At 40.9% G+C, this 27,678-nt stretch overlaps 2 protein-coding genes and 1 long non-coding RNA gene across 7 annotated transcripts in view; 1 reads left to right on the top strand and 2 right to left on the bottom strand.

Moving 5' to 3' along the window:
- The window catches only part of sh3rf1 (SH3 domain containing ring finger 1), an 82,449-nt gene extending 81,067 nt beyond the window's left edge, over positions 1-1,382 (bottom strand). For 2 of the 3 annotated variants that reach the window (XM_063001884.1, XM_063001886.1), the window contains exon 1: positions 1,117-1,382. The gene's annotated coding sequence lies outside the window, so the exon portion shown is untranslated. Of the gene's footprint in view, positions 1-1,030; positions 1,087-1,116 lie in introns of those variants that run through there. The other variant, XM_063001885.1, reaches the window with a different exon arrangement.
- Positions 545-19,245, top strand: LOC134320482 (uncharacterized). The gene is made up of 3 exons (XR_010013697.1): positions 545-630; positions 11,487-11,650; positions 19,180-19,245. It is a non-coding gene; the product is annotated as an uncharacterized LOC134320482 (long non-coding RNA).
- The window catches only part of nek1 (NIMA-related kinase 1), a 30,460-nt gene continuing 18,892 nt past the window's right edge, over positions 16,111-27,678 (bottom strand). For 2 of the 3 annotated variants that reach the window (XM_063001881.1, XM_063001883.1), the window contains 14 exons: positions 27,339-27,524; positions 27,117-27,182; positions 26,000-26,240; positions 25,783-25,908; positions 24,984-25,106; positions 24,623-24,892; positions 24,125-24,233; positions 23,506-23,600; positions 22,823-23,037; positions 21,724-21,860; positions 21,304-21,608; positions 20,482-20,615; positions 18,673-18,805; positions 16,111-17,128 (listed from right to left, as the gene is read on the bottom strand). In XM_063001881.1, coding sequence (XP_062857951.1) covers positions 17,115-17,128; positions 18,673-18,805; positions 20,482-20,615; positions 21,304-21,608; positions 21,724-21,860; positions 22,823-23,037; positions 23,506-23,600; positions 24,125-24,233; positions 24,623-24,892; positions 24,984-25,106; positions 25,783-25,908; positions 26,000-26,240; positions 27,117-27,182; positions 27,339-27,524 — 2,154 coding nt within the window. In that variant the 3' untranslated portion in view covers positions 16,111-17,114. The remainder of the gene's footprint in view (positions 17,129-18,672; positions 18,806-20,481; positions 20,616-21,303; positions 21,609-21,723; positions 21,861-22,822; positions 23,038-23,505; positions 23,601-24,124; positions 24,234-24,622; positions 24,893-24,983; positions 25,107-25,782; positions 25,909-25,999; positions 26,241-27,116; positions 27,183-27,338; positions 27,525-27,678) is intronic. The other variant, XM_063001882.1, reaches the window with a different exon arrangement.

The raw sequence follows: 27,678 nt of genomic DNA, 5'->3' as shown, positions 1-27,678 counted from the left end.
ATTAATGGGGAATTACATTAACAAGTAAATTTTTGGCATTTCAGCAGACACTTTTATCCAAAGCAACTTACAGTTATGACTGAACACGATTTTGAGTAATTGAGGATTAAGGGTTTTGCTCAGGGGTCCAACAGTGGCAACCTGGTGGTGCTGGGGGCTTTAACCGGCAACCTTCTGATTACTAGTCCAGTACCTTAACCACCGAGCTACCAGTGAATTAGGAGACCATGGAGACTGAAACAAAGTTCAATGATACCATGAAACTTTCCACACCACTGAATTTACAGTCTTGGTTTCTGTACTAACATACTAAAAAGTACGCTAATATAGTATCATAGATAACATGGCGAAATAGATATTCATACTGTTTAGTATGCTAGTATGCCAAACCGCCACTGGCTTTTACTACTCGGTTCTTTTTAATCCGAGTTTAGCTAGCTAGAATAGTGAGGAATTAACACAAATATTGTTTAAAACCTTTAGAAGCAGGTTTACCTCATAAAAACTTATTTTAAACAACTTCTAGTATGTTTCATGGAAAACTAACTCAATTGTGAAACATTTAGCTACATTTATACTACTCTAATGAGCTAGTTGACATACAGTATGAATACTTCAGCTTCGAATGAGGTAAGAATTAATAGACATGTATTTCATACGTTTATGAAAATATATTTATAAATAAAAAATATTAATAATTTAAGAAATGTGATAGACAGACGATGTGAACACTGAAAAAAAAGGATGATAATTAGTAAAGCCGGTGTTGTATATATAGCGTCCCCCCTTTAAACTGTGCACGGAATACTGTTTGGTCTCATTTCCCTCGCAAATAGACACTTTACAAGTACAAACACATATAACTGAAGTAAACACAAGTAGATAATAACTAGTTTAACAATAATATGAGGGTAGAACTGAAAAGCAGCAGCAACAACAACAGTGTTGTTCTAGACTATCATTACCCCAACATTGTTTCCGTGCAGCGTTACATTGCAACAGTAGTTTCCCACGAAACAAACACACTTACCGCATTACTCCTCCAGCCTAAATCCCAAATCAGACCTGATTCAGACATTGTATCATTACACTGATGAAAATCCTTTTATAAAGTACCTTATACACGGCCTCTCTTGTACCTCCTTCACTTCTCCTCTTCCACAAACACTCCTCCGTCTGAAACTCGGAAACTTAGGGAAAAAAACCGACCCTTCTCAAATCTCGATCCTGGACTCCAAACAGTCACAGCTTCACGTTTTCATCTAATAAACTGCAATCAAAACACACGCGTCTCCTCAGTGGTTTAGTAGATGATCGATGTGAGCGATATTCAGCTGGGAATATTACGCCAAAAAGAAGGAAAAAGCAGCAGGAGTGAGACCCCGCCGCCTCCCAGCGCCATGATCAACTGACTCGAGCTTGTGGGACACAATCACAAAGAGGGTTGAACTGCGAGTCGGGAGGGAGGATTTCTTTTTCTTTTTTTTTTAGTGACGCACATTTTTAAATGAGACGCAGAGTGTAATTTTTTGTATGTACAATATTTGTTTTTTGTTTTTTTTTAACTTATTTAACTTTTTCTGTTGGGTCTTTATGCAGCCTGGGTTTCATTTAAAAATATATCTAGTGCACGCTGTGCTGTCCCGAGTACTTTGTGAAATTTTTTTGTTTATAGTTTCCGCCGACCTTTCGTTATAGGGCTTTCTTTGTATTGTTTATTATGATTTTAACGTCATGTTTTACACACCTTGGTTACTTCACAAGTTTAATGTCAAACACAGTCATGGACAATTTTGTATCTCCAATTCACCTCACTTGCATGTTTTTGGACTGTGGGAGGAAACCGGAGCTCCCGGGATAAACCCACACGGACACGGGGAGAACATGCAAACTCCACACAGAAAGAACCCAGACCTCCCCACCTGGGGATCGAAACCCAGGACCTTCTTGCTGTGAGGCGACAGTGCTACCCACTTAGCCACCGTGCCGCCCCGTTCACGACAGAAACGGTAGTTACTCGTTACACAAGATTCATCAGTTCACGACTTCAATGTCCAACACAGTCATGGACAATTTTGTAACTACAATTCACCTCACTTGCCTGTTTTTGGACTGTGGGAGGAAACCGGAGCTCCCGGAAGAAACCCACGCAGACACTAAGAGAACATGCCAAGTTTCTCGGCAAAAGTGATTTATTTATTTGGATTTTAACGTCATGTTTAACACAGCTTGGTTACATTCATGACATCAGTTCACAACTTCAGTGTCAAACACAGTCATGGAAATTTTTTTTAATCTCCAATTAACCTCACATGAACGTCTTAAGACTGTGGGAGGAAACCGGAGCATGCAAACTCCACGTAGAAAAGACCCGGACCGGTCCACCTAGGAATCGAACCCAGGACCTTCTTGCTGTGAGGTGACAATGCTACCCACTGAGCCACCCCTTCTTTGTATTAAATAGTATATTAAGTAATCAACAATTTATGCTAAAGATATTTCAATGATCAACAATTTAGTCTATTGTGTTTTATTGATTGACACTAATCACTGTGTTCTGGTTAGAGCCGCGGTGTGTCCGTCGCCACCTAGAAATCCTAATTACAAAGCAGAAACTGTGGACAGTGCAATGTTTCAATACGGAGCAACAGGCAGTTTATCTTTTGCATCTTTTTCTCCTCTTTGCAACCAATTTGGATATCCTCAATGTCAGCTAGGGTGTACAGTTAACCAAAACACTATCTATGTTTGCATATTTGTTGCACACAGTGGTTTTAGATCCATATAAAATGTTTAAAAGAAGGATGAAATTATAATTTTAGTTAATACAGGAAAAACTTATGCAACACCTATATCACCCTTGTGATTGTCATTACCCTTAAAATAGGTTGGGCCACTATTAGCAGCATCAACTGCAACCAAACACTTCCAATAACTAAAGATCAGTCTTTCACATTGCAGTGCATGACTTTAACACAAAACCAAATTTGATTTGACGTTTTCATTTTCATCAACCGTTTTATCCTGGTCAGGGTCGTGGTGGGTCTGGTTTACCCAGAAAGTGTGGGCGCAAGACAACAATACCCTAGACAAAGCACCAATCCACCTCAGACATAGCCAGCTGTCTGTGTAGACGCCCAGCTGGCCAATAGCATCACTAAGATTCAAACTTATCAGTGGTAGGCTAGTGTAATAACCCACTATGCAACCCTAAAACCAAATAAAAACAGCGGTTGCAAAAATAACTGTACATTGTGAGCTGTGCATAGCTGAAATTCATGACTGCCATTCAGAAATCTTCACATTAAAAACCTATGTGTAAACAGACTAAATCTGGTATAAGCACAAAACATGGTCCACTGAGCAATGGAAAAATATTAGTCAACTTTTACTATTTTAAATTCCTAAATGGTTTTAGCCCACAACATCTGCTGCCAACTGTTATATTCAATTAGAATTCATAATGCCATGGACAGCATCTGGTAGAGATCCTTACGTCCAATGATTTCTTCAATTCTTTATATAGCAGCTAGCAGTTACTACCATGACTAAATCAAGTTTAACCACAACTGAAGCTTTTCAGGACATTCTGGAATGCAGACCAACTGCCGGGTTCAAATCTTAGCGGTGCTGTGGGCGGACTGGGTGTCGACAAAGACATGATCAGCTATGTTTGAAGTGAGGACGACTCGTGCCCTTTCCAGGGAGGTCCTGCCTTGCACCGAAGGTTTCCAGGTTGAACCGGGCCTGCTGCGGAGCCTTGACCAGGAATCCAGGACCAGGATATATCAACTGATTAAAATGACATTAAAAAAAGATGAAAACAACTATGAAAGCATCCAAGATTAGTTACAGCTGTAATAAAATCAAAGAGTGACTCTACAACTCATTAGCTACATTAATTTGTTCAACCCCTGTACTTTAACCGAGGCTAGGAGCATTCTGGATACATAATTAGACACGTAATTAGACTGATAATGTGAAATAAATGTGTCGAATACGTACTTGTGCAAGCTTCTGATAAGAGTAAGCAGACACAGTGCAGTAATGAACAGCGTAGTGCAGCTCCATTAATCAAAGCATTTCAACAGGTATTCCACCTGGCTGCTCAAAGGTCAGATTTCCAGCTGCCTGCCTGGCTGTTAAACACACACACACACACATACACACACACAGATGAACGTGTTCATAACATCAGTACTTTATTGCTGGTTGAACTTTACCAGATCATCATAGAATTGTTACGATCTATTTTAGACAGAATAGATCGTAACAACAGTAACAAAAAATACGAGGGCTTCAAAAAGTTTCCGCACTTCTTTAAACTCAATTTATTAAGAACTTCAAAAACACGTTACATCAGTTTTCTACACGGTCTCGTTCCAATGCATTTTTTCCCAGCGGCGTACCAACTTTTTAATACCATCAGCAAAACATGAATTTGGTTGAGCATGTAGCCACTGATGCACCGCTGCTTTTACGTCATCATCACATGAATATCTTCTTCTCCTTAAAGCTTCTTTGAGGGTCCAAAAAGGTGAAAATCTGATAGCGCTGAATCCAGACTATGAGCTCTCTCTTAGTCTCTCAGACACGACCAATTACTACTCCTCCACCATCGCCGTTTCCAATGAAAATATAAAAGTGCGGAAACTTTTTGAAGATCCCTCGTAAATTGCCAAGATTTTTTTGAATCTAAATTGTCTTTTGCTTTCTGTGGCATCCTTCCTAATGAAGCCATTTATTAGGAATTTTTAACTATTTTCTTTTTACCACTACTGAGAAAATGTCTTGGTGTTCCTGTTAAGCTGTGGTACACTAAATGACATGAAGCGAACAATAGCAGAGGAAAAAACTAATATTTATTTAATTTAATGTCCATTTAATCCTTTTATCGCATATCTGCATATGCATTTTTAATTTATACACACAATTTCTTATTACTTTGTACTCCTAAACATGATCAAATTAATAACATCAGCATTTTGTTTCAGAACCATTGTTGGGGACTACAACTTTGACATGTCAACAGTAAGAAACAACTACCTTTGTGCAGCATTGTGGTTTAACTTACAAGGCTACTTAACTCTTGGATAGACGATACATTTGTAACTGGATTCAGGTCAGAAAATTGGCTAGATCATGATTGACCAGTTTTGTGTTTTTGGCATCATACACACACCAGGCATAACATTATGACCACTGACAGGTAAAGTGAATAACACTGATTATCTCTTCACCACGGCACCTGTTAGTGGGTGGGATATATTAGGCAGCAAGTGAACATTTTATCCTCAAAGTTGATGTGTTAGAAGCAGGAAAAATGGGCGAGCGTAAGGATTTGAGCGAGTTTGACAAGGACTAAATTATGATGGCTAGACGACTGGGTCAGAGCATCTCCAAAACTGCAGCTCTTGTGGGATGTCTGGGGTGTCCTCAGTATCTATTAAAAGTGGTCAAAGGAAGGAACAGTGGTAAACTGCAGACAGGGTCATGGCCGGCCAAGGTTCACTGATGCACATGGGGAGCGAAGGCTGACCGTGTGGTCCTGGTTCTGATAGAAAGGTGTCAGAATACACAGTGCATCACAGTTGTAGGGCTGTTTTGGCAGCAAAAAGGGGAACCAACACAATATTAGGAAGGTGGGCGTAATGTTATGCCTGATCAGTGTATAAGCAATGCTTCTTTTTTCCTTCAAACATAAGCTGTAAGTAAGTATTAATAAACATTTTTTGTCTAAATATGTGTGTGCACACTTTACAAACCCCATTCCTGGAAATGTTTGGATGCAATTAAAGCAACAAGCTGTGATTTGTTTGCCGGGATTCTCTTAAACCTTGTTAAGGTTACGAAATCTGGTTGCAATGCCATCTGGGGACGTTCTGCTCAACTATGTGGATTCAACCTTAGCAGGATCATAAAATTCAATTAATTTCAATTAGTATGGCCCACGGGAATCTTAAAGTTAAGTACACACAGGCGTGTTGAAACAGTGCTGGAGGCTGCATCTATTTCTAACAGGTATATAATAAATTATTCACTGATCAGCCATAACATTCACTCGCTGTCAATACATATAGAATACCATATAGAAGCACTTTGTAATTCTACAATTACTGACTGTAGTCCATCTGTTTCTCTACATATCTTTTTAGCCTGCTTTCACCCTGTTCTTCAATGGTCAGGACCCCCACAGGACCACCACAGAGCAGGTATTATTTAGGTGGTGGATCATTCTCAGCACTGCAGTGACACTGGCATGGTGGTGGTGTGTTGGTGTGTGTTGTGCTGGTATGAGTGGATCAGACACAGCAGTGCTGCTGGAGTTTTTAAATACCGTGTCCACTCACTGTCCACTCCTACCTGGTTGGTCCACCTTGTAGATGTAAAGTCAGAGACGATCGCTCATCTATTGCTGCTGTTTGAGTTGGTCATCTTCTAGACCTTCATCAGTGGTCACAGGACGCTGCCTACTGGGCGCTGTTGGCTGGATATTTTTGGTTGGTGGATTATTCTCAGTCCAGCAGTGACAGTGAGGTGTTTAAAAACTCCATTGGCACTGCTGTGTCTGATCCACTCAGACCAGCACTCGTACCCACCATGTCAGTGTCACTGCAGTGCTGAGAATGACCCACCACCCAAATAATACCTACTCTGTAGTGGTCCTGGGAGAGTCCTGACCATTGAAGAACAGCATGTAGAGAAACAGATGGACTACAGTCAGTAATTGTAGAACTACAAAGTGCTTCTATATGGTAGGTGGAGCTGATAAAATGGACAGTGAGTGTAGAAACAAGGAGGTGGTTTTAATGTTATGGCTGATCGGTGTATAATACACATTCTATGCTTCTTGCTTTGCAGTAAGAGTTTAGTAAAGGTCCTTTTTTGGTCTAGCATGACTGTGCTCTTGTGCATAAAACAAGGTCCTTGGCTTAAGGCATGGTTTGATTAGTTTTGCATCAAAGAACACATAGCTTTGACTTCAACCCCAGTGAACAATTTTGGGATAAACTGGAACATTGCAAACCAAAAAACTCTTATAACAGAGTGTATTTAAAAGCAAATGAGGTAAACAGGCTGCTTTATAGTAGCACAATTATTCATAGATTTTGTGGAGCTTTGTTAGGTTTATTGTGTAGGACAGGCTGTGACCCAGATTTGGGACATGCATTTGTTAAGGTAAGTACAAATTTCACAGGTGCACAAAGGTGACAGTACACAATTTTAGGCACATTCCAGCTTTTTAATATTGATTTAGTCAATCTGGTCCTGATTATATAGGTACAAATGAGTCACCATCTATAATCAATCATAGTAAATGACAAGAAAAGTAAGCTGCGATGCCACAAACCTTAAAAAAATTAAACTAAAACACTGCTCCTGTTAGGTGGCCACTGTGGGTCATTAGTCTCCTTCTTACCTTTTCATGAACGTCCTCCTCTCTCCCTCTCTAACCCCACCACCTGCATTTTCTTCTTCACTCCATCAATAAATCTTCTCTTTGGCTGTCCTCTCCTCCTCCAGCCTGGCGACACCATCCTCCTATCCATCCATCTAAAAAACTCATTCCTAATCTTGTCCATCCTTGTCACTCCCAACGAGAACCACAGCACCACCTCCAACTCCCTCTTCTGTTTTTTGTATGTGCCACTGCCTTTAAGCCTAGTTGATGTATAGATGTTTTTGGGTGCCACACCTTCTAGTTCAACATCAGTGAACAAGAGCATCATCAATGCTCTTTTAACACACTCCAAATTTTTGTAAAATGCAGAATAGCGACTGGTTTAATGTGACTATGCACAGGGCAGTGGTAGCTCAGTGGTTAAGGTACTGAACTGGCAATCAGACTGGCAGTTCAAGCCCCACCACCGACATTTTTTTAATGCATTTTCTCCCCTTTTTCTCCCCCTTCAGCATGTCCAATTGTCCAACTGCATCATGCTTCCTCCGAGGAAGACCAAGGAGATCGAAGCTAACCCATGCCCCCTCCGACACGTGGGCAGCAAGCCGTATGCATCTTATCACCCACACATTTGACGAATGTTGTGCCACCTAGCGTTGTGTACAGAGAGACACACCCTAAGAGCACTCTTTCCTCATCTCTGTGTAGGCGCCTCTAATCAGCCAGCAGACGTCATAATTGCACCAGTCTGACAGAGAGAGACCCATATCCGGCTTAGTACCGCCCATCTGAACAACAGGCCAATCGATGTTCTTGAGGCCACTCAGCCTCAGCCGGCAAGGCAGAGCTGAGATTTGATACGATGTATTCGAGATCCCAGCTCTGGTTCCAGCGTGTGTTTTTACTGCTGCGCCACCTGAGCGGCACCCTTAACCCTTAATTGCTCAAATAGTATTAGGTCATAATTGTAAGTCGCTTTGGATAAAAGCGTCTGCTAAATGCTGCAAATGTAAATGTTTAGCTGCAAAGGAGGCAGGGCATAGGGCACAACTCCAAATAAATGCCCATGCTTTAAAAATAGAACGTTTAATAAGCTCATTGTGAGGTGTCCACATACTTTTGTCCATATAGTAAAAAGATCTACATGTACCCTACAAGAGTACAAGTACATTTTGACTATAACCGCATCTATCGTCTGCGCCTCAGGAATAAAGGGAGAGGGAGTATTGCAGATTGCTGAAATTGAGAACATAAAAGTCAGTGTGCATGCGGGTACAATAAAAGATTTCTTAATGTATATTCATAATGCATGCACGTCTCTGCATTGTGTCTTTTCTCACAAATCTTTTTTGTGCGTTCACTGCTGGCCCATTACAGCATACTGCAGTAAAGCAGATGCAGTGGGGTGGGGAGAGCAAGGGCAGAGGGAGAGAACAATAAAAAATGAAATGATTTACATTGATCTTGCCGGGTTTGAGGACACCACATTCTACGAGGGTGAATGAAACACAGAGGTGTTGGAGAAGTATGTGGTGAAAGACGGCAATAAAGGGGTCCGATTTATGATATTTTGCTCCTTGGTTGGCACCCAGGATCCCATTAGATCTGGCAATAACCACTAGGTTATATTTTACTATTGTCTGGAGGCATAAGCCACACCCAGGGGGGAAGGACTCGCCTCTAGCTTCAAGGGTGGCCCCCAAAATGAAACAATCCTTTGATTAATTACCATCGTAAAAGCTAGATACATGAATACAACCACACAAGCACAACCATTACACTCAGATTTCTTCATACATATGAATGCATGCAATGATTGACATCATGGCCAAAAGTATGTGGAAACCTCTAATTAGTGGGATCTCTACTTCAGCCACACCAAGTGCATGGGATTACGTGTACAGCCATGCAATCTCTGATGTCCAACACTGGAAGTAGAATGAGTAATACTGAATACTGAAGTCAGTTGGTCAAATTTCTGTGCTATTGTAAAATGTCTAGGAGCAACAACAGCTCAGTTGGGATGCAGTAGGCTACACAAAGTTATACAACTAGATTGCTAAGTGAAGAAACACGTCCAAGTATTTGTTATTAGGACCTTAATAGATTGAGCTTATGGTTATAATACATGATGCCAAGTGTAAATCAGAGTGGTGTGTAGGATTCACCACTATCGGACTATTATGCAGTGTAAACATCAGATAAATCTGGGTTGCCATTATAACAGCAAACTTAATACTAATGCTTATAGCTTTGTAAGGCAATGTTCAGATTTCCATCTATGCTAAACAGCTGATCATTATTTTGTTGAACATCTGATTCCAAAAACAGGGTCTTAAATAGGTGACTAACACCCTCTTCTGTTCTCGGAAGGCTTTCCACACCAATTCCTATGGGAATTTGCACCCATTCGTGTGTAAAAAGCACTCAAGTAACCAGTTACCTCTGTGTCCAACAACTTCTGTGTGTATTTCTAAAAACACTATATATTATAATGTAGTTTTATGGATTTTTATGGTTTTGTTGCTCTGCGTTTGTTGAGGCATCACTTTGCCACACTTGAGGTTTTTGTGAAACCATCACTGTGAACGACTAAACCTTTTGGAAACTGGTTAGTGTACTAAGAAGAAGAATTAGTGCCAAATTACCATGCAATCACTACAATGAAAAATGTGAAATGCAATATAGACGTCATTGCTTTTTCAGAGTGACATTTTAAAATACATGCTAAAATAAGGAGTAAACAATCCATCAAGTTGATTTGACGTTGCTTAACCTCTTAACAGAAAAAAAACAATACATGGAGGTTTGGATTTAAGAGAACGAAATGCTGAATTGGTGTCAGAACGGAATATAAATCAGCTCGAAATGCATCAACTCAAGGCTGTAGTACATTTCACTGTGTGGTGCGTTGTGCAGTATTTGTGCCGCAGTGAAAAGTAATCACTGTCCAATTGCAATCCTCTACTGAATTTTTGGCGTGTTTAATGGGGCTTTACAGACACAAACAATTCTAAAACACACGGTGCAAGCAAAGTTCTACTCCAATGAGATGCCCATACTTAGCTATTTAACTGTGAGGACCTGCCACACGGTCTAAAAGCCACTCAACTTTAAAATGCATAGTCGACTGTACCTAAACCATCCTCAACTTGTTGAATTAAAGTGTTTTTGACTCGGTCCTGAAAAGACATTTTCTCTGGATTAAGGTACAGCTACGAGCGAGAACTGTATGGTTTCTCAGCCCTGCCCCAAATTCAATAGAAGATTGCGATTGTTCAGTGATTACTTATCATTGTGGCACAAATACAGCACTGCTTGGACTGAAATAAAATGCTTATTTAATGCACTACAGCTGCGAGCTGAAATGTGAGATGCACTTTAAGCTTATTTGTATTTAATTCTGACATGCATTAAGTATTTCATTCTTTTAAATGCAAACCTACATGTATTGTTTTTTCTTTTAAGAGGTTGAGCGATGTTAAATCAGTGTAATGGATCTTTTACTCTTAATTTTGGCATGGATCTGCTTGTCGCTATAAAAAAGCAATGATGTGCGTATTGCGTTTCACATTTTTTCAATGTGGTGATTGCATTTCAATTTGGGACTACTTTCTTTTCATATGTATAACCTGTATTCATAAATCTGTAAAATAATCTTATGATATATGAAAGGGATGGAGAATTAAACTTGGATTACATTTTAATATTTGTAATTATTATTATACTGTAAATATTTGCAGAATTATGTATCTATTAACAATATTACACACATGTTTATGGAATAATCTACATGTATATTATGCATTAAATTTCCCAAAAAGCTTAATGAAAACTAACCATACAGTAAGTATCAACTGAACATTTAGCTTCTCTATTTTTGTTGTTCTCGAGGTTGAAAATGTGCTGCTAAAGCGTCACCAGAAACACACTCTTAAAAGATTAATCACTGATATGCTACAGATGCAATAAAGACCAGGCTGCTAACAATATTCTTTTTTTCTTTTCTAGTTTCTGAGTTTGCACCCAATTTGTATATGTTCAAGTTCTTTGCTCATACTGGTGACTTCTTTCTGCCTCACAGCTGGTCGTGTAGGGAAACAGGCCATTACATTCCTCCTCCAAAACACATGAAGCCACCAGCTGCATCCTCACACTGACTGAAGGCGGATTTATACAGACGAGAACCATGCTACTCTGTCTGCACTTCAACCAGACAGCTGGAGATGCTTTTGCAGCAGCAAGGAGGTAAAACCCCATCCAGCCTTCCCTGCTTTATACACCACTAATTGTGTCAGTTGAGAGCTGAGTAGGTGGTGGCTCTTTAATGACGTGTAAAAAGTCAATCTCATGTCAGTTATATATTTTTCTTCTAAACATATTCACATAAAAATTCTCCCCCAGTGAACAAGAGAGTTAGTTATTATTGAGATGACAGCAGTGGTATTGGCTGTTAAAAGGAAAGCAAGATAAAAAGAAATGATAAATGCTCTGATCTGCAAGCATGAGTTAACCCTGACAGGCGGAATAATGGATTCAGAGATCCCTCACAGCTCAAACACCTCCTCACTTTAATGCCATGACAACTGCTCCAATCATAGAAACAATATTATACATTTTGGCTTAAAAATAAGCCTGATATTGGAGGTTGCCAATTTCAAACCGGTTTTAGAGAAGCCTAAAGCAGAGCACTGAAAACCGAACATGATACATACTGTAGCCAAACGTATGTGGACTTTTGACTATTAGCTTGTTTTACATTGCATTGGAACACCATGGGAATTAATACGGAGTTGCCACCACATTTTACAGGTATAACAGTCTCCACTCTTCTGTAAAGGCTTTCCACAAGACTTTTAAATCCTCCTGCAAAAAGCCCTGATCTCAAATCATTAGCAAGGTTAGGGCTCTTCACAGGAGCTTCTCATCTATTTAATGCTGTTAAATCTGCATTTCTGTTATTAACATACATGGTTTAGAAATTGGATGTTCGCCGCTCAGGTGGCGCGGCGGTAAAAACACAAGCTGGAACACCAGAGCTGGGATCTCGAATACATCGTATCGAGTCTCAGCTCTGCCTGCCGGCTGGGCTACGCAGCTACATGAACAACGATTGGGCTGTTGTTCAGATAGGGGTGGGATATTAAAGCCTGATGGGGACTCTCTTATAACTAATGCAATTATGACCTCTGCTGGCTGATTGATGGCGCCTGCACAGAGACGGGAAAATAGTGCTGTCAGGGTGTGTCTCTCTGTACACAGTGCTGATCCGCATTGCATTTGTCAAAGTGTAGGTGACAAAATGCATACGGCTGCTGCCCACGTGTCAGAGGGGGCATAGGTTAGCTTCGTTCTCCTCAATCAGAGCGGGGAACGGCATTGGTGGAGAGGAAGCATGACGAATTCGGGCAATTGGATGTGCTAAAAAGGGAGAAAAAGGGGAGAAAATGCATTGGAGGAAAAGAAGTTGGATGTTCAACAAGCTGTATACAGCCATATAGTGTATTTTGACTAAATTTACCGAATTGAGGTCCAGTAAAGACACAATAAAGTTTACACAACCAAATTTAATCACCACAGATGGACCAATCTGGAAAATTAGATGAGTATCCCAAATTCAACACACCAAGCCGGAACCAAATATACCACTTACAAACTGGGCTAAGCCAACAATAAAAATGTTATTGAGGGTTTAAAATAACACCCTGCATAGCTGCTTAATTTCTTCCTGAACAGGACAGGGCCTACAAAGCCTTGGAAAAGACTGTAGGACAAAGCTTTTTGTCAATGACTTATAACCCTGCATTTGAAGAATTTTACTTACTTACTCCTGGGAATTGATGAATTAGGGTTAAATTTGTAAGGTGATTGTGGAGGACAGAGATAACAGTTTGCCTGCAGACAATCCATCCTGCTGTCTGGTTACAGCCACTAATAAATCACAGTGGCTAGATACTTTAAACATCACTGCTAAGGCTCAAGGGGTGAAATTCCTTCATTATGCTGGTTAATTCTTCTATATAGTAAATTTTGTTACTGAAAAACCTGAACTCAGTAGGTATGATATGTGCCTATTTATTTTTGGCCACATGAATATGGGCACAGAGAGGTCACCAGCTGTTATAAATTAAAACTCTAATAGGGATTTAAGAGCTTATACCACAGTTAAATTAAAGGACATTATAGAACTTTTTAAACCACCTAATTTACAATCTTAAGTTGTTATATGTATTTGTAACCCAGTGTATTGTCAAATCTTCAACCAACCCTTAAAAACTCATGTTTGTTTATTAGGATTTTAATTCAAGTTCCATATCAAACACAGTCATGGGCAATTTTGTATCTCCAATTCACCTATCGTACATGTCTTTGGACTGTGGGAGGAAGCCAAGGCTCCGGGAGGAAACCCATGTAGACACTGGGAAAACATGCAAACCCTACACAAAAAGGACCTTGATCGCTCCACTTGGGATCGAACCCACGACTTTTAAAAAAAGATTCATGAGAGCTCTCAAATTAGTGCATTTAAATACTTTCAATCAGAGAAAGAGAACAGTTGCAAAAAATTAGTCCAAAAACGAGTTGGAACACATCCAAAATGGCAACAAATAGTGTTGGCAAAAACTAGGGCTGGGCGATATGGATCATATCTCGATATTTTTTCGCTGAACGGCGATATACGATATATATCTCGATATTTTTTTTATCCCATAAGGTAATAACAAAAAGACACTTCTGAGACAAAGCTACGTGTTCCAAATTTTTTACAGCCATTTTTATTAAAATTCATGCTGGGGAAGCTTCACACAAGAACTATTTTTATTAAAAAAAAAAAGAGCTATTCTAAGAAAAAGAAAGTTTTTTCTAAGGTATCTCCTGTCGTGTAATGTAAACATTTTTTCAAAAATCCACCCAAACGTCTCAAAAATCCACCCAAACGTTTTCTTAACAGTTGAGGGAATTTTTGGCTAGATTGTTGGGAATGGTTGGGTGAATTGTTGAGGGAACACTTGGGTGGATTGTTAAGGGAATGGTTGGGTGAATATACAGGGGTTGGACAAAATAACTGAAACACCTGTCATTTTAGTGTGGGAGGTTTCATGGCTAAATTGGACCAGTCTGGTGGCCAATCTTCATTAATTGCACATTGCACCAGTAAGAGCAGAGTGTGAAGGTTCAATTAGCAGGGTAAGAGCACAGTTTTGCTCAAAATATTGCAATGCACACAACATTATGGGTGACATAAGAGTTCAAAAGAGGACAAATTGTTGGTGCACGTCTTGCTGGCGCATCTGTGACCAAGACAGCAAGTCTTTGTGATGTATGAAGAGCCACGGTATCCAGGGTAATGTCAGCATACCACCAAGAAGGACAAACCACATCCAACAGGATTAACTGTGGACGCAAGAGGAAGCTGTCTAAAAGGGATGTTCGGGTGCTAACCCGGATTGTATCCAAAAAACATAAAACCACGGCTGCCCAAATCACGGCAGAATTAAATGTGCACCTCAACTCTCCTGTTTCCACCAGAACTGTCCGTCGGGAGCTCCACAGGGTCAATATACACGGCCGGGCTGCTATAGCCAAACCTTTGGTCACTCGTGCCAATGCCAAACGTCGGTTTCAATGGTGCAAGGAGCGCAAATCTTGGGCTGTGGACAATGTTTAACATGTATTGTTCTCTGATGAGTCCACCTTTACTGTTTTCCCCACATCCGGGAGAGTTACGGTGTGTAGAAGCCCCAAAGAAGCGTACCACCCAGACTGTTGCATGCCCAGAGTGAAGCATGGGGGTGGATCAGTGATGGTTTGGGCTGCCATATCATGGCATTCCCTTGGCCCAATACTTGTGCTAGATGGGCGCGTCACTGCCAAGGACTACCGAACCATTCTGGAGGACCATGTGCATCCAATGGCGGTGCCGTGTATCAGGATGACAATGCACCAATACACACAGCAAGACTGGTGAAAGATTGGTTTGATGAACATGAAAGTGAAGTTGAACATCTCCCATGGCCTGCACAGTCACCAGATCTAAATATTATTGAGCCACTTTGGGGTGTTTTGGAGAAGCGAGTCAGGAAACGTTTTCCTCCACCAGCATCACGTAGTGACCTGGCCACTATCCTGCAAGAAGAATGGCTTAAAATCCCTCTGACCACTGTGCAGGACTTGTATATGTCATTTCCAAGACGAATTGACGCTGTATTGGCCGCAAAAGGAGGCCCTACACCATACTAATAAATTATTGTGGTCTAAAACCAGGTGTTTCAGTTATTTTGTCCAACCCCTGTATATATAAAATACGTTTTCTCCCACTTTTTCTCCCAATTTAGTGTAGTCAATTTGTCTTCCGCTGCTGGGGATCCCCGATTTTTTGCATTTGAGGAGGGTATGTTGCTGCTCACGCCTCCCCCGACCCTTAACTGAACCCTTTTCCACCCACTCATTTCATTCACTCTGCACAGATGCCTTTATCCGCCAATCAGGGTCCTTACACAGCGTTAGAAGACCACGCCCACATATTCTGGTCATCCCTCCCTGCAGGCACTGCCAATTATGCCCAGCCGACTGGTGGCAACGCTAAGTCACGCTGCGCCACCTGGGCACCATGATTTTGTTGTACTTTTTATCATCATATCCTAATTTTTTCAGAATATACAAACATTTTTATTTTAAACTTATTATAATAACCGTACAGCGTCATCCATGTTTAGCAGACCTGTTTATTTGAGTTCTTGGGTTACATCAGACCATTCGGACAAATTTTCACAAACAACGTGACAGAATGGGTTTCCTAACAACCTTGGCAGAGAGACCACTGTTCCAATATTAAAGACAATGAATTGTACAGATGATCCTGAAAGCTGACATTGCATAGATAATACTTCACTTGGGAAAGACTACAAATTGCTTTCAATTGATAAGACAAACACATACTGTACATGCTTAAGCACAAAAATCACAAATGAAAAAAGATAGTATTTATTAATGAATATAAAGACACATTGTGTCTATATCAGACTAATATTACTTATTGTATTTTCTTTCTAGTCGCCTTACACACTCTCTGTACATCACTCACATGAACATGCCACATAAATAGTTGCTATTATGACATATTACATCACAAAGTGCAACTGCATAAAGCATGTAAATGCATGCATACTAACACTTAACATTTTATTACTAAAATGAACTTGTGTGAACAAATAATTAAACAGACGTTCTGAAATGTCAGAAATGTACAACACTGGAATGAACTGTATACGTATTCTGTAAAACGTTGACCTGAGGTTCAGATACTGGTACAATGTGTCACTGGTTTGTTGTAACAAAGCACCTGATGCTGGACAGATACCTGCTCCCTGACTTTTGACCTAAGCCATAGTGTTCTCCATTCCTTTAGCTTTGGAAATACTGAGTAATAAGAAATTCCCACCCACAAACCCGTCAGCATACATCACACTCTCGTTCACTCTCCCACTCACTCTTAATTAGGCTTTGGTTAAATATTATTCATAGTTATATTACATTTACATGGTAGTGCTCTCCATATCAGTCATGAAAGCAGAGCTCCAGTCGTTCGAGAGCCTGAAATCGGCCACCCGTAAGAGATCGAGTCACTCCCATGCCACTCAGGGACTCAAACGAAGCATTGTGGAAGACACCGGCCTGCCAGCAGATTGTCCAAAGCAGCTGGCAGCATTCATCATTCATCATTATCTGCAAAGGAACAGCAAGAGGAAGCAGAAAGGAGCTGTACATTAAGATAAGAAGCTTCTGCACTGAGGGAGGATTACATCACAAAATGCAAAAGAAACTCATGCAGCTTTTTAACATGCTTTAACATGCAGCTGATAGAACAGACCGAGATTTATATCGTTTTATGAACTTAAAACGTGATTTTCATAATGAATTGATTCTTATTTTAGCAATTGTTGAGTCAAATTAGCCTGCATTCACATGACACAGGGAAGAACAGCTTTTGTGCTGACTGTACCATTGTTCCCAGTGAAGTGAAGCGGTGACATTTATCTTATCGCTGCGCGACCTTGAGCGTCATGCATTGCGCACATTTGCCATTTTGCCATTCGTTTTTTTATTTTTTGTCATTGACCAGACTTACAGACCAAAATAGCTAGGCTACACTATATGTCCAAATAGTATATGGACACCATGAGCTTGCTGGACATCCTATTCAGAACCAATGTTAATTAATACTATTAATGCATTAATACTGAGTGAATTATTGTTATTATTTTTATTATTATTATTGCATCACGCTTCCGCTCTACTAATGCCGATCCCCGCTCCGATTTGAGGAGAGTGAAGCTAACCCACGCCCCCTCCGACACGTGGGCAGCAGCCGTATGCATTTTTTTCACCCACATTAGGCGGGTGCATATATGCGAATCAGCCTTGTGTACGAAGAGACACACCCTGATCCGCACTCTTTCTCCGCCTCTGTGGAGGCACCATCGATCAGCCAGCAGAGGTCATAATTGCATTAGCTATGAGAGAGTCCCTATCCGGCTTGTTACCCCACCCCTATATGAACAACAGGCCAATCGTTGTTCATGTGGCCGCTCAGCCCAGACGGATGGCAGAGCTGAGATTCGATACGATGTATTCGAGATCCCAGCTTTGGTGTGCTAGCGTGTGTTTTTACCGCTGCGCCACCCGAGTGGCATACTGAGTGAATGTTGACATACATTCGTGACTTAACTGAAATATTAATGATATGACCAAATGGAAAAGGTCTGCTGTATGTATATTTTTGACCCAGCATAGTTTTAGTAAACCCACAATCAGCATGAATATATTAGTTTTACATCACCTACCTACCTACCTACCTACCTACCTACCTACCTACCTTTTAACGCCGTGTTTCCTCTTGTGAGTTACATTCACGGCAGGAAAGATTTTGTGGGTGCTTTGTATCGGTTAGGTAGTCTCTGATATTATGTGTGTTCCTAATTTAGTGATTGTAATAAAGTTCAAAAGTTTTTCTGTTTTTCCAAGGTTAAAAATGTATTTCATTGTTTCAGCTATTGAGAATTTTTGTCTTTTTTTTGGCATTTAGGGTACTCAGTTAGTATGTGTTTAATCGTGATGGGTAATTGCGGATTCGCATCGCGGGGCAAAATGTTTGATTTCAACTGTACTGTAGATTATAATTAGTTATATTGGTTTTGTCAGTACAGATATTTACATAATATTACAGTGTCAGTGTGTGTGTGTGTACACATATGTTTGTGTGAAAATACCTTCTTGATATGCTCCATCTGCCATCACCAAGTGGAGAATCTTAGGATACAGGTGCTGGTGCTCAGGTTGCAAAATGCTTTGGACCATGCTGGAGCCCATATCAATGTTTTCATCTTCATCTTCATGGATGGCCTACAAAATGAGATGCACAACTTACTTAAAGAACAAACTCACATTTAAGTCTCTACAGTTTTTAATCACCCAATATACTAAGCCACTTTATGTTAAGCATTTATACCTAAACTGGCTTTTATCTTTAGAGATAAATGTTATTTAATTATGACATCATAACAGGTATACTGCTGTCAGTGTCAATGATTTTCTTTCATCTTATATTTAGCTTTGTTTTTAGCATAACAGTCATTCTATATGCCAGCAGCTGTTGATGTTACGTTCATTTTCACAGTTATTGAGATCATAATGGAAATCCCCATTCCCACATGCCAACAGCTGCCGTAATCCATACAGTGTTTAACATCATAATTGATTTACTTTCATCTCCACAGCTGATGGCACAATGGAGTATCCAGCAGTCCTACAGGGGTGGATATTATAATTCAGTGCTTTTCAAACTATGGTATGTGGTCAGATGACAAACATTTGCTACGTGACTGGAATGAAATGTACACGAACTTGTCAGGTAATATAATTCATCTTGTTTTGTTTTTTTTCTTGTTTTTTTTTCTCTTTTTTCTCCCCTTTTTAGCGCATCCAATTGTTCAATTAGCATCGTGCTTCCTCTCTGTCTATGCTGAACCCTGCCCTGACGGAGGTGATTGAAGCTAACCCGTATCCCCTCCGAAACACGAGCAGCAGCCAGATGCATCTTTGCCACCCACACATTGACCAGTTTGGCGCCACCTAGCGTTGCATGCGGAGAGACACACCCTAAGGGCACCCTCTCCCATCTCTGTGTAAGCGCCTCCAATCAGCAGAGAACGCAATCGCATTCTGACAGAGAGAGAACCACATCCGGTTCTTTGTCCCACCCCCCACATGAGCAACCGGCCAATCGTTGCTCATATAGCCACTCAGCTTCGAACCGGTAAAGCAAGGCTGGATTCGATACCACGTTCTCAGAATCCAGCCCTGGTTGCAGCGCGTTTCTTTTTACCGCTGCGCCACCTGAGCGGCCTTTAAATCATCTTCTTTTAGAAAGCACAAGGAAGGTTTCATATTTGTTTTTGCAGAAAATAAACTCTGAACCAACCATGCACAGTTTCCACTCCAATGACTTCATGCATGACTTCAGTAGATGTAAAAATGTATTTACTTTTATCCTTAAATTTACTTACTCACTTTTTTAACCGCTTATCCAGTTAGGGTTGCGGGGGGAGGGGGGGGGGTTACGGGCGCAAGGCACACAGGAACACCCTGGGCGCCAGTCCATCGCAGGGCAGACACACATACACACACCAATTCTGTGGGACTGTGGGAGGAAACCGGAGCTCCCGGAGGAAACCCACACGGGGAGAACATGCAAACTCCACACAGAAAGGACCTGACCACCCCGCCTGGGGATCGAACCCAGGACCTTCTTGCTGTGAGGCGACGGTGCTACCCACTGTGCCACCCTCCTTAAATTTACTGATGCTATATATTTGCTGAGGACATATTCATTTTATTTATTTTAACGTCTGCAGTTGTTGTCACAATGGGTATCCTAAATTAAAACAGTGTACTACTGAAATAAATGACTGGCTTAATTCACTTCCCATAATCACATCCCTTTAATGATTTTCTGCTCTCATTAATCGTGATGTACACATAAATACACGTATAGTCATGGATGATCTGGGCATTCTGACCTTGATCTTGTTGTAGGCCTGAATAAACTGTTCGAAGCCCATGGCCTGTTCTAAATTGAAGCGCAGCTCTTCTAGGCGGCTGAAGATACTATCCTGCTGCTCCAAATCACTCTCTTCTTCTTCCTCACTGTCATCTGCCAACGTAAACAAGAAAAACATAAAACACCTATCCTAGACAATGTGTTGGTTGGCCACATGTTTAGATGTTCAGTTAGCACAAATAAAGATTATCATTTGTTTCAAGTTTTAATAGATATGGAAGGTAAAAGCACTGCCCCAAATAATGGAATTCAGGCCTAGTGGTATTTTGCCAACAACTACTTTGCCAATTGTAAGTTAATACGTACTTACTGAATTTGCTACCTGATTTTATGAGGTTCTCTCATGCAGTAGCTTAATGAAGCACAGTATACGCATACATGTGACAGTCAATACTGATTTAACATTTGGTTTAGTGGAATTAGTTACATTGATTCATACAAATTTTCGGCCTTTGGGGGTACTAGGTTTACATATCGCTGTAAACACAGTCTGAGATTCTAACACCTGGAAATTAGGCACTGCTGGTATTAGCGGTGTGGCTGGTAGCCCTTGACAAGGGTGTTCCATTCCTTAAATATGTTTGTACAGACTTGGAAAAATACGCCAAGGCAAACTGAAGCCGTTTCGGTTGGTCACGATAATCAAACATCTTACTAAATACTGAGTTTTTCTAGGCTTTTCCAGTAAGGTCTGGATGTAGTGAGAAGTCATAAATCATGTCGTCAGAGAATGACTAAAAAAATAGCCACTTTAAACACCAGTACAATTGAGTCACCCTACCTGACTGCCACTCCTCATTAAGCTGCCTCTCACTGTGTTGCTCTTCATCCCCAGCTCCATAATGCCCATTACTGGTCAGTCCTCTTGCTTCTTCCTCAGGACTGACCTCCTCCTCATCATCTGCTATGCTGTTCGAGTCTTCCTCTGCAGGACTGCACTTGTCCTGTCCGTTTAATCCTGCATTTTCGTCCTCATCGGGAGGGCTGCCACCAGAAATATTGTCGTCGTCATCGTCACTGCGTTGCTGCTGGAGCAGTCTCTCCATAGAGGCTCTGAGCTCTCTCAGATCTTCATCCTCATATACACTGTTGGTTGCAATAGTCATTAAAGACTTTTCAGTAGTAAGAACACAAATGTCACATATAAGAACAATGCAAAAGATTTAGTGTTCAAAATGTGAATCCCTAGTGTGATTCATACTCATTGTCCGACTGCTCTTCCTCTTTGTCCTCCAGGTCCTCTAACTCCAGATTGGGGCCGTGGGTGGAGGCAACGTCTGTTTCTGTTAAGCCACTGAAGAGTTTCCCAAGATCTGGCAGAGAGCATGTTCTCAGCATCTAGAGAAGGGTCACAAAGTTTACAAAGCAAGAGATGAGCTACAGTTAGTAGCTGTATACCCACAGAGTATATCTATAAGGTAGGTATGGCTCATAGCATGGTCAATTGAGATATATATATATATATATATATATATATACACACACAAGTTACATGTATCTATTAAAGTGGGTAACAAGTATATTAATAACGAAGTAATAATGCTTCACTGAAAAATAAAAATCTGCCAAAAAACTGCATGATACAGCTGTGTATGTCACAGTAAGGAATATATTAAAAGCTGTGTTGATAGGAGTTACTCATAGATGTGTTGAATGCAGTGCATATGGGCAGCATTAGGCATATAAACATCTGACTCACTTGGATAAGGGCAAATTCAGTAGAGACAGGTGACTTTATTAAAGTATCTATAAAAAAAGCAAGGGCTGCTCAGAGGTAGCCATGGTAAGTAGCCACCAAACGTGCCCATAAACCACTGACAGATGTGCTAATAACACTATGGCGTAGGGTACGGACCAAAAGAAGATCTACTGTGGCCCAATTGGGAGTCATTTTTAATCCTAGTGATGAGGTGAATGTGTCTCAACACACACACTGCAGCAAACCCTTCTGTTTATGAGACTGCACAGTCACAGTGCCAAACATCATTTAGGTGTGTTATTTCATCTTGGCATGGTAGTGTGGGTACTGCACAGCAACATGGGTCTGATCACTGGTAGCTGTGTTGCCATGTTTTCTATAAGCACTCTGGTTTCCTTCCACCGCCAACCCCCTAAAAATGCAATAAATGGACTGCCTATTGGTAATGACGAAATGTCCCACTGGAATTTTTAAGGCGGACCAGTCACATGAATTAGTTTTTCATATTTTTACGGCTCCAGATCCAAATAATTAAATAACTAAAATGTAACTGATAAATGGACTTTACGGAATATCTGATAAATGGTTTAAATGAAATCACCTTGGGGTTGTTGGTATCAAAAAGGCCGGTGGATAGGCCAAAGAGAAGGGCATCATCAGGACGACCAGAGCGCTGTGGTGACACAGAACGTGAGCGGGAAGCAACTGATGAAGACGAGTCCTCCGCTGAGGACTGAGCAGAGAGGGCAGACAGCGCCACCGCGCGTCTGTGAGCAGGACTGCAGCTCAACTTCACGAAGGCCGCTTCCACAGACCCTGAGACAGAAAACAAAACAACAACATACAGGTTACGAACAAAATACCAGGTACTTTAATGTCAAGCTCTTTTTCCAAGTGTGTTTTTGTGACCTTAATGAGATGAGTTATTACATTTCAAAATGATATGAGCATATGACTAAGAAACAGCAAGAGGTTCAAACTAGTGTTCTACAAAAAAGAAAAGGTGTGGTGTTACACATTATGACGCACAAAATACAAGAATGATGAAGGCTGAAAATGATCTGTTCTGGATAATTTGGTGTCTTCAGTCTATACCAAGTGCTGTTAAAAGGGCTATTCGAATCTGTACTGAGCTTTCATTTACAAAGAAATTAATGTTTAAATGTTACGTTTTTTACTCTTAGATTTAACAGTCAGGAACAGCCATCTGGTGGAACTTTAAATTTTTTAAGGCTTTCACTGCAAAGCTGTACTGTGTTGGAACAAAATCACACGATGATTCACCGTTGAGAGAACCTGTAATCTGTTTATCTTCCTCTGCAGTCACACCATCCTCATCCTTCTGTGGTTCAGCTGGTATAACACTGCCCTCGTCTGGCCTGAAACATAGGTACATAAAGTTATTAGTTTATTTTTACAGTAAATTTATATTGTCTCAGTCCTTTGTCTCAAGAGCTTGATAGTTTGAATTATTTGGTTACTGTTGGTTTAAGCTGATAACAACAGGAGTGACTGGATCATTTGAGTCAATTTATGGATCTCTGTAGAGATTGAGTTAGTAAAATGCTCTCCCTTCTTTTTTCGGCTGCTACTGCATTAAGGACTACTTGATTTGGCACAGTTTTTACACAGGTGCCCTTGCTGATGTAACCCTTCTTATTTCTTCTGGGCCACCTCCCAATAACAGCCACATCCAATCATCTCGGTTCAGATCAAAACCTTTAATCTCAGCGGTAATGGGCTAGTGTATTTTACTGCTGTGCCATCCAAGCGCCCCAATTAAACCAAACCAGTCAATAATAAACATTATTCACATTTATTTTCATACACTAAAATTACAACACTGGTTTGGTTACAGTTTTCCTAAAGACTTTAAACTTCAACAAAACAAAAGGGTGTCTACCTAGGCTGTGGGAGAGCCTCTTGTCCCCAAGCTTTCATCACTTCCACCTGAGGTTTAAATGTTTGCCGAGGGCCCTCCTCAAGGACCAAGGACTCTACCTCATCTGTCCCTGAAAGGCACAAAAACATGACCTTAGACTGAAGTATTTGTTAAGCTACACCAACCATACAGATTAACTTTATGGGTATACAATTACTAAATGTAGCCAATCTGATCCTCTATATACTGCCATATTAATGATCTAAGTAGCAGAGTGTACATTTTTGTAAAGAAAGCTTGCAAAGAAATCCACAAATGTATGACAGTAGCAATCATTGAGTGCCAGAAAAAGAACAGGTGCAGAAACCATTGACCTACATGTTCTTTACAAGAATATGCAAATGTTAAATTTTAACTGCATAAATAAAGAGGGCAGTATTGGAATACAAATTATACATTTATAATAAATTGTGTACCTTAATTAAAAATGTTAGTGTGTATAAGTGATGTATCATTTACCCTCAGCAAGACTCGGCTCTGATAACCCTGGTTTTTCTTCAATGCTGGTGACTACTGACAGAGTATTCTGACATTCTGATCCTTGATCAGGGTCCTGACCAATGGCAGTGGCTTGCTGTTCCTCATCTGTGCTCATTGCAGCCTGCTGGTCCAGTTCAACCACAGCTTGATTTTGGTCCTGACCAAGAGAGGCTTGACTTGGTTGAGGTTGAGGCACCCGTGTGGTCTTATCAGAATCGTCTGAAGGCCCAAGTGTAATTGTAAGGTTTTCTGCAGAAAAAGATGTAATTGCAATAAAAAACAATAAGGATCAACCACCTTGCCAGAAATAATAGAGCACTTCAAGGAATCAGTAACTCACTGGTGTCTGCATCGTCACAGAGTTGCTGAAGCTCCCCTTCGGAAACTGGGGCCTTTTCCCAAGCTTTCCCAAGTCCTTTTCCTTGCCAGGCCTCCATAGGAATAACTTCACCAGATGTCTTTTCTGAAAGACCAATTATACTATAAATTCATTCAAATATCAGAGCAAGAATAAACAATTAGCACAGCTTTAAAATGTATAATATATATAGTTATTTCATTCATGGCAGTGTGATAGGTTTGTAATTTGTCTGGTTGCTACAGGGTGGCTTTAGAGACCTTAGCAGCCATCATGCAACATTACACACACATACACCATGGATACCCAACACAACAGACCATTTATATGCAAACAATAAAACAACTGGCTGTCAGCAGAGCAGCCCAACACACCAGATCAAAGCTTTCACAAGTGTTTTCTGATCACTTTGGCACCAATACATTTTGATTCCTTACACTACTCAAATAGGCATTCGGGTGGCACAGCAGCCTATTCCACTATACGAGTCTCAGCGGTGAGGCAGCGGATTGGCCCCCTGTCCAGGGTATTCCTGTCCTGCACCCAGTGTCTTCAGGTGCAGTCTCACCCACTGCAACCCTGACCTGGATAAAATGTTTAATGAAATTGAAGCTACCCACTCAAACGTTTAACGTTTTTGACCTGAAAGTGCATCCAAACCAGAGGTCTATTTTTGACCTATACACAATGTGTGATGTACACTGTATAGCAACATACATTAATCCTGACAGGAAATACTTTGTATCATTTTTGTAATGGTAAGAAACTAGTAGAAAGTCACCTGCTGTGGTGAGACTGGTTTCCTCCAGAGTCTGTTGAGCCACAGACAGTGCAACAGCTCCAGGCTGCCATCTCTTCCGGTCACCAGCACAGAGGGCATTTTCTTCTGGAGACACTGCTTCAGATACTGCACGCAGGTAAAGGTGCAATAAACAATATTGATTAATAAACCATACGATTAATTTGGGTATCTATAAACATTGGCCTTATGTTAGTACCTGCCATAGTGCTACATGTATCCTCCAGGGTCTGCTGTGCTACTGACAGTACGGGTGGCCCTCCAGCCTCCCACCTGCGTCTCTCACCCCCAGTGGTTGGTCTCTCTTCAATGATTGGCTGGCTGGTCTGAGGGGTGGGATCTGGTCCACTAGCAGGTGCATTGTTTTGCTCATGTTCTTTTTCAGCAATGTGATCCTTTAGGTTCTGGTTCAGCCTGCGCAGTATCTCCTTCCTTTCACTCTGCAAAAATCGAAAAGCTTTGAGCATTCTGCTTTCATCATGCACCAGGTTCTTTTTATCTAACCAGACATTTATCATTTAACAACAGCATGTTCTCATCTTATAAATCTCACATGTCTAAGAAAGAGGTAAATCCTAGCAGATGTTCCAAAATCTAGCAGCAGAGTAAAGGGTCATGGAGGAGCAAATGAGGATAAACTCCATTTATGGAATAAGATATAAAGACATAAAATGTGCAATTTGGGTGTCTACTAGGGATGCAAATTTTACCAGTTTCTATGAAACAATAAAATTAGTCATCAGCCAATGATTGACCGATAGCCATCAAGCCATATAATTATTTTATTTATTAGGATTTTAACGTCATGTTTTATACACTTTGGTTACATTCATGGATACACATAATCAGTTCAGGTCTGTAATGTCAAACACAGTCATGGACAATTTAGTATCCCCTTTTCACCTCTCCAGCATGTCTTTGGACTATGGGAGGAAACCGGAGCTCCCGGAGGAAACCCACGCAGACAGGAGGAGAACATACATTTACATTTTCAGCATTCAGCAGACGCTTTTATCCAAAGCGACTTACACAATGAGCAACTGAGGGTTAAGGGCCTTGCTCAGGAACCCAACAGTGGCAACTTGGTGGTGGCGGGGCTTGAACCGGCAACCTTCTGTTTACTAGTCCAGTACCTTAACCACTGAGCTATCACTGCCCTACATACAAACTCCACACAGAAAGAACCCAGGACCTTTTTGCTGTGAGGCAACAGTGCTACACACCGAGCCACCACAAGTCATTTACCTTTGGCTACACAATTAATAATTAAGTGCAGTTAAGTGCAGTTCATTCAGAAAGACTTGTGTTTGTCCTACCTGGACGTCTGTGGTTTCAGGTTTTGAGGGCTCCTCGTTCATTGGAGAATTCTGTGCAGATGTGACCTACCAGACAAAAGAATAGATTAGGAACAAATATTGACATTTGCAATTACAGAATGATCTGCTGTGGCAACCCTTCATACATGAGCAGCCGACCAGCAGTATAGATGTTAATGGAGCTAACAATATAGTAACAATATTGTCACTGTGAGGACTAACCACGCCAACATCTTTCAGCGCTGCCGTCATAGAGATGGCAGGAGTGGTGGGTCTACAATAAGGCTTGGCTTTGCGGGCAGCATCCTGTGGGATGTGTTCCGGCTGTGGAGGCAGGGCAGCAGCAGGATGAGGAGTTGGAGTTGCGGTTGCAGGTCCAATAACAATCTTTACTCCTCGAGCGGCAAGCTGTTTCAAAGCAGATTTAAGATTATTTATTCAGCATTTTAAAGGGAAGGTTTTTTTTTTTTTTCTGGCAGAGCTAACTATTTTTAGCCAAAGCTGAAATAACAGATGCTTTTAGACATTCAGTTATGGCAGAAGTGAATACAGTGCCCTCTTC

Source organism: Trichomycterus rosablanca, chromosome 9 (genome assembly GCF_030014385.1).
Source record: "Trichomycterus rosablanca isolate fTriRos1 chromosome 9, fTriRos1.hap1, whole genome shotgun sequence".
Classification (NCBI taxonomy): domain Eukaryota; kingdom Metazoa; phylum Chordata; class Actinopteri; order Siluriformes; family Trichomycteridae; genus Trichomycterus; species Trichomycterus rosablanca.
Note: the sequence above shows the minus strand (reverse complement) of the source record. Positions and strands in the feature narration are given on the sequence as shown.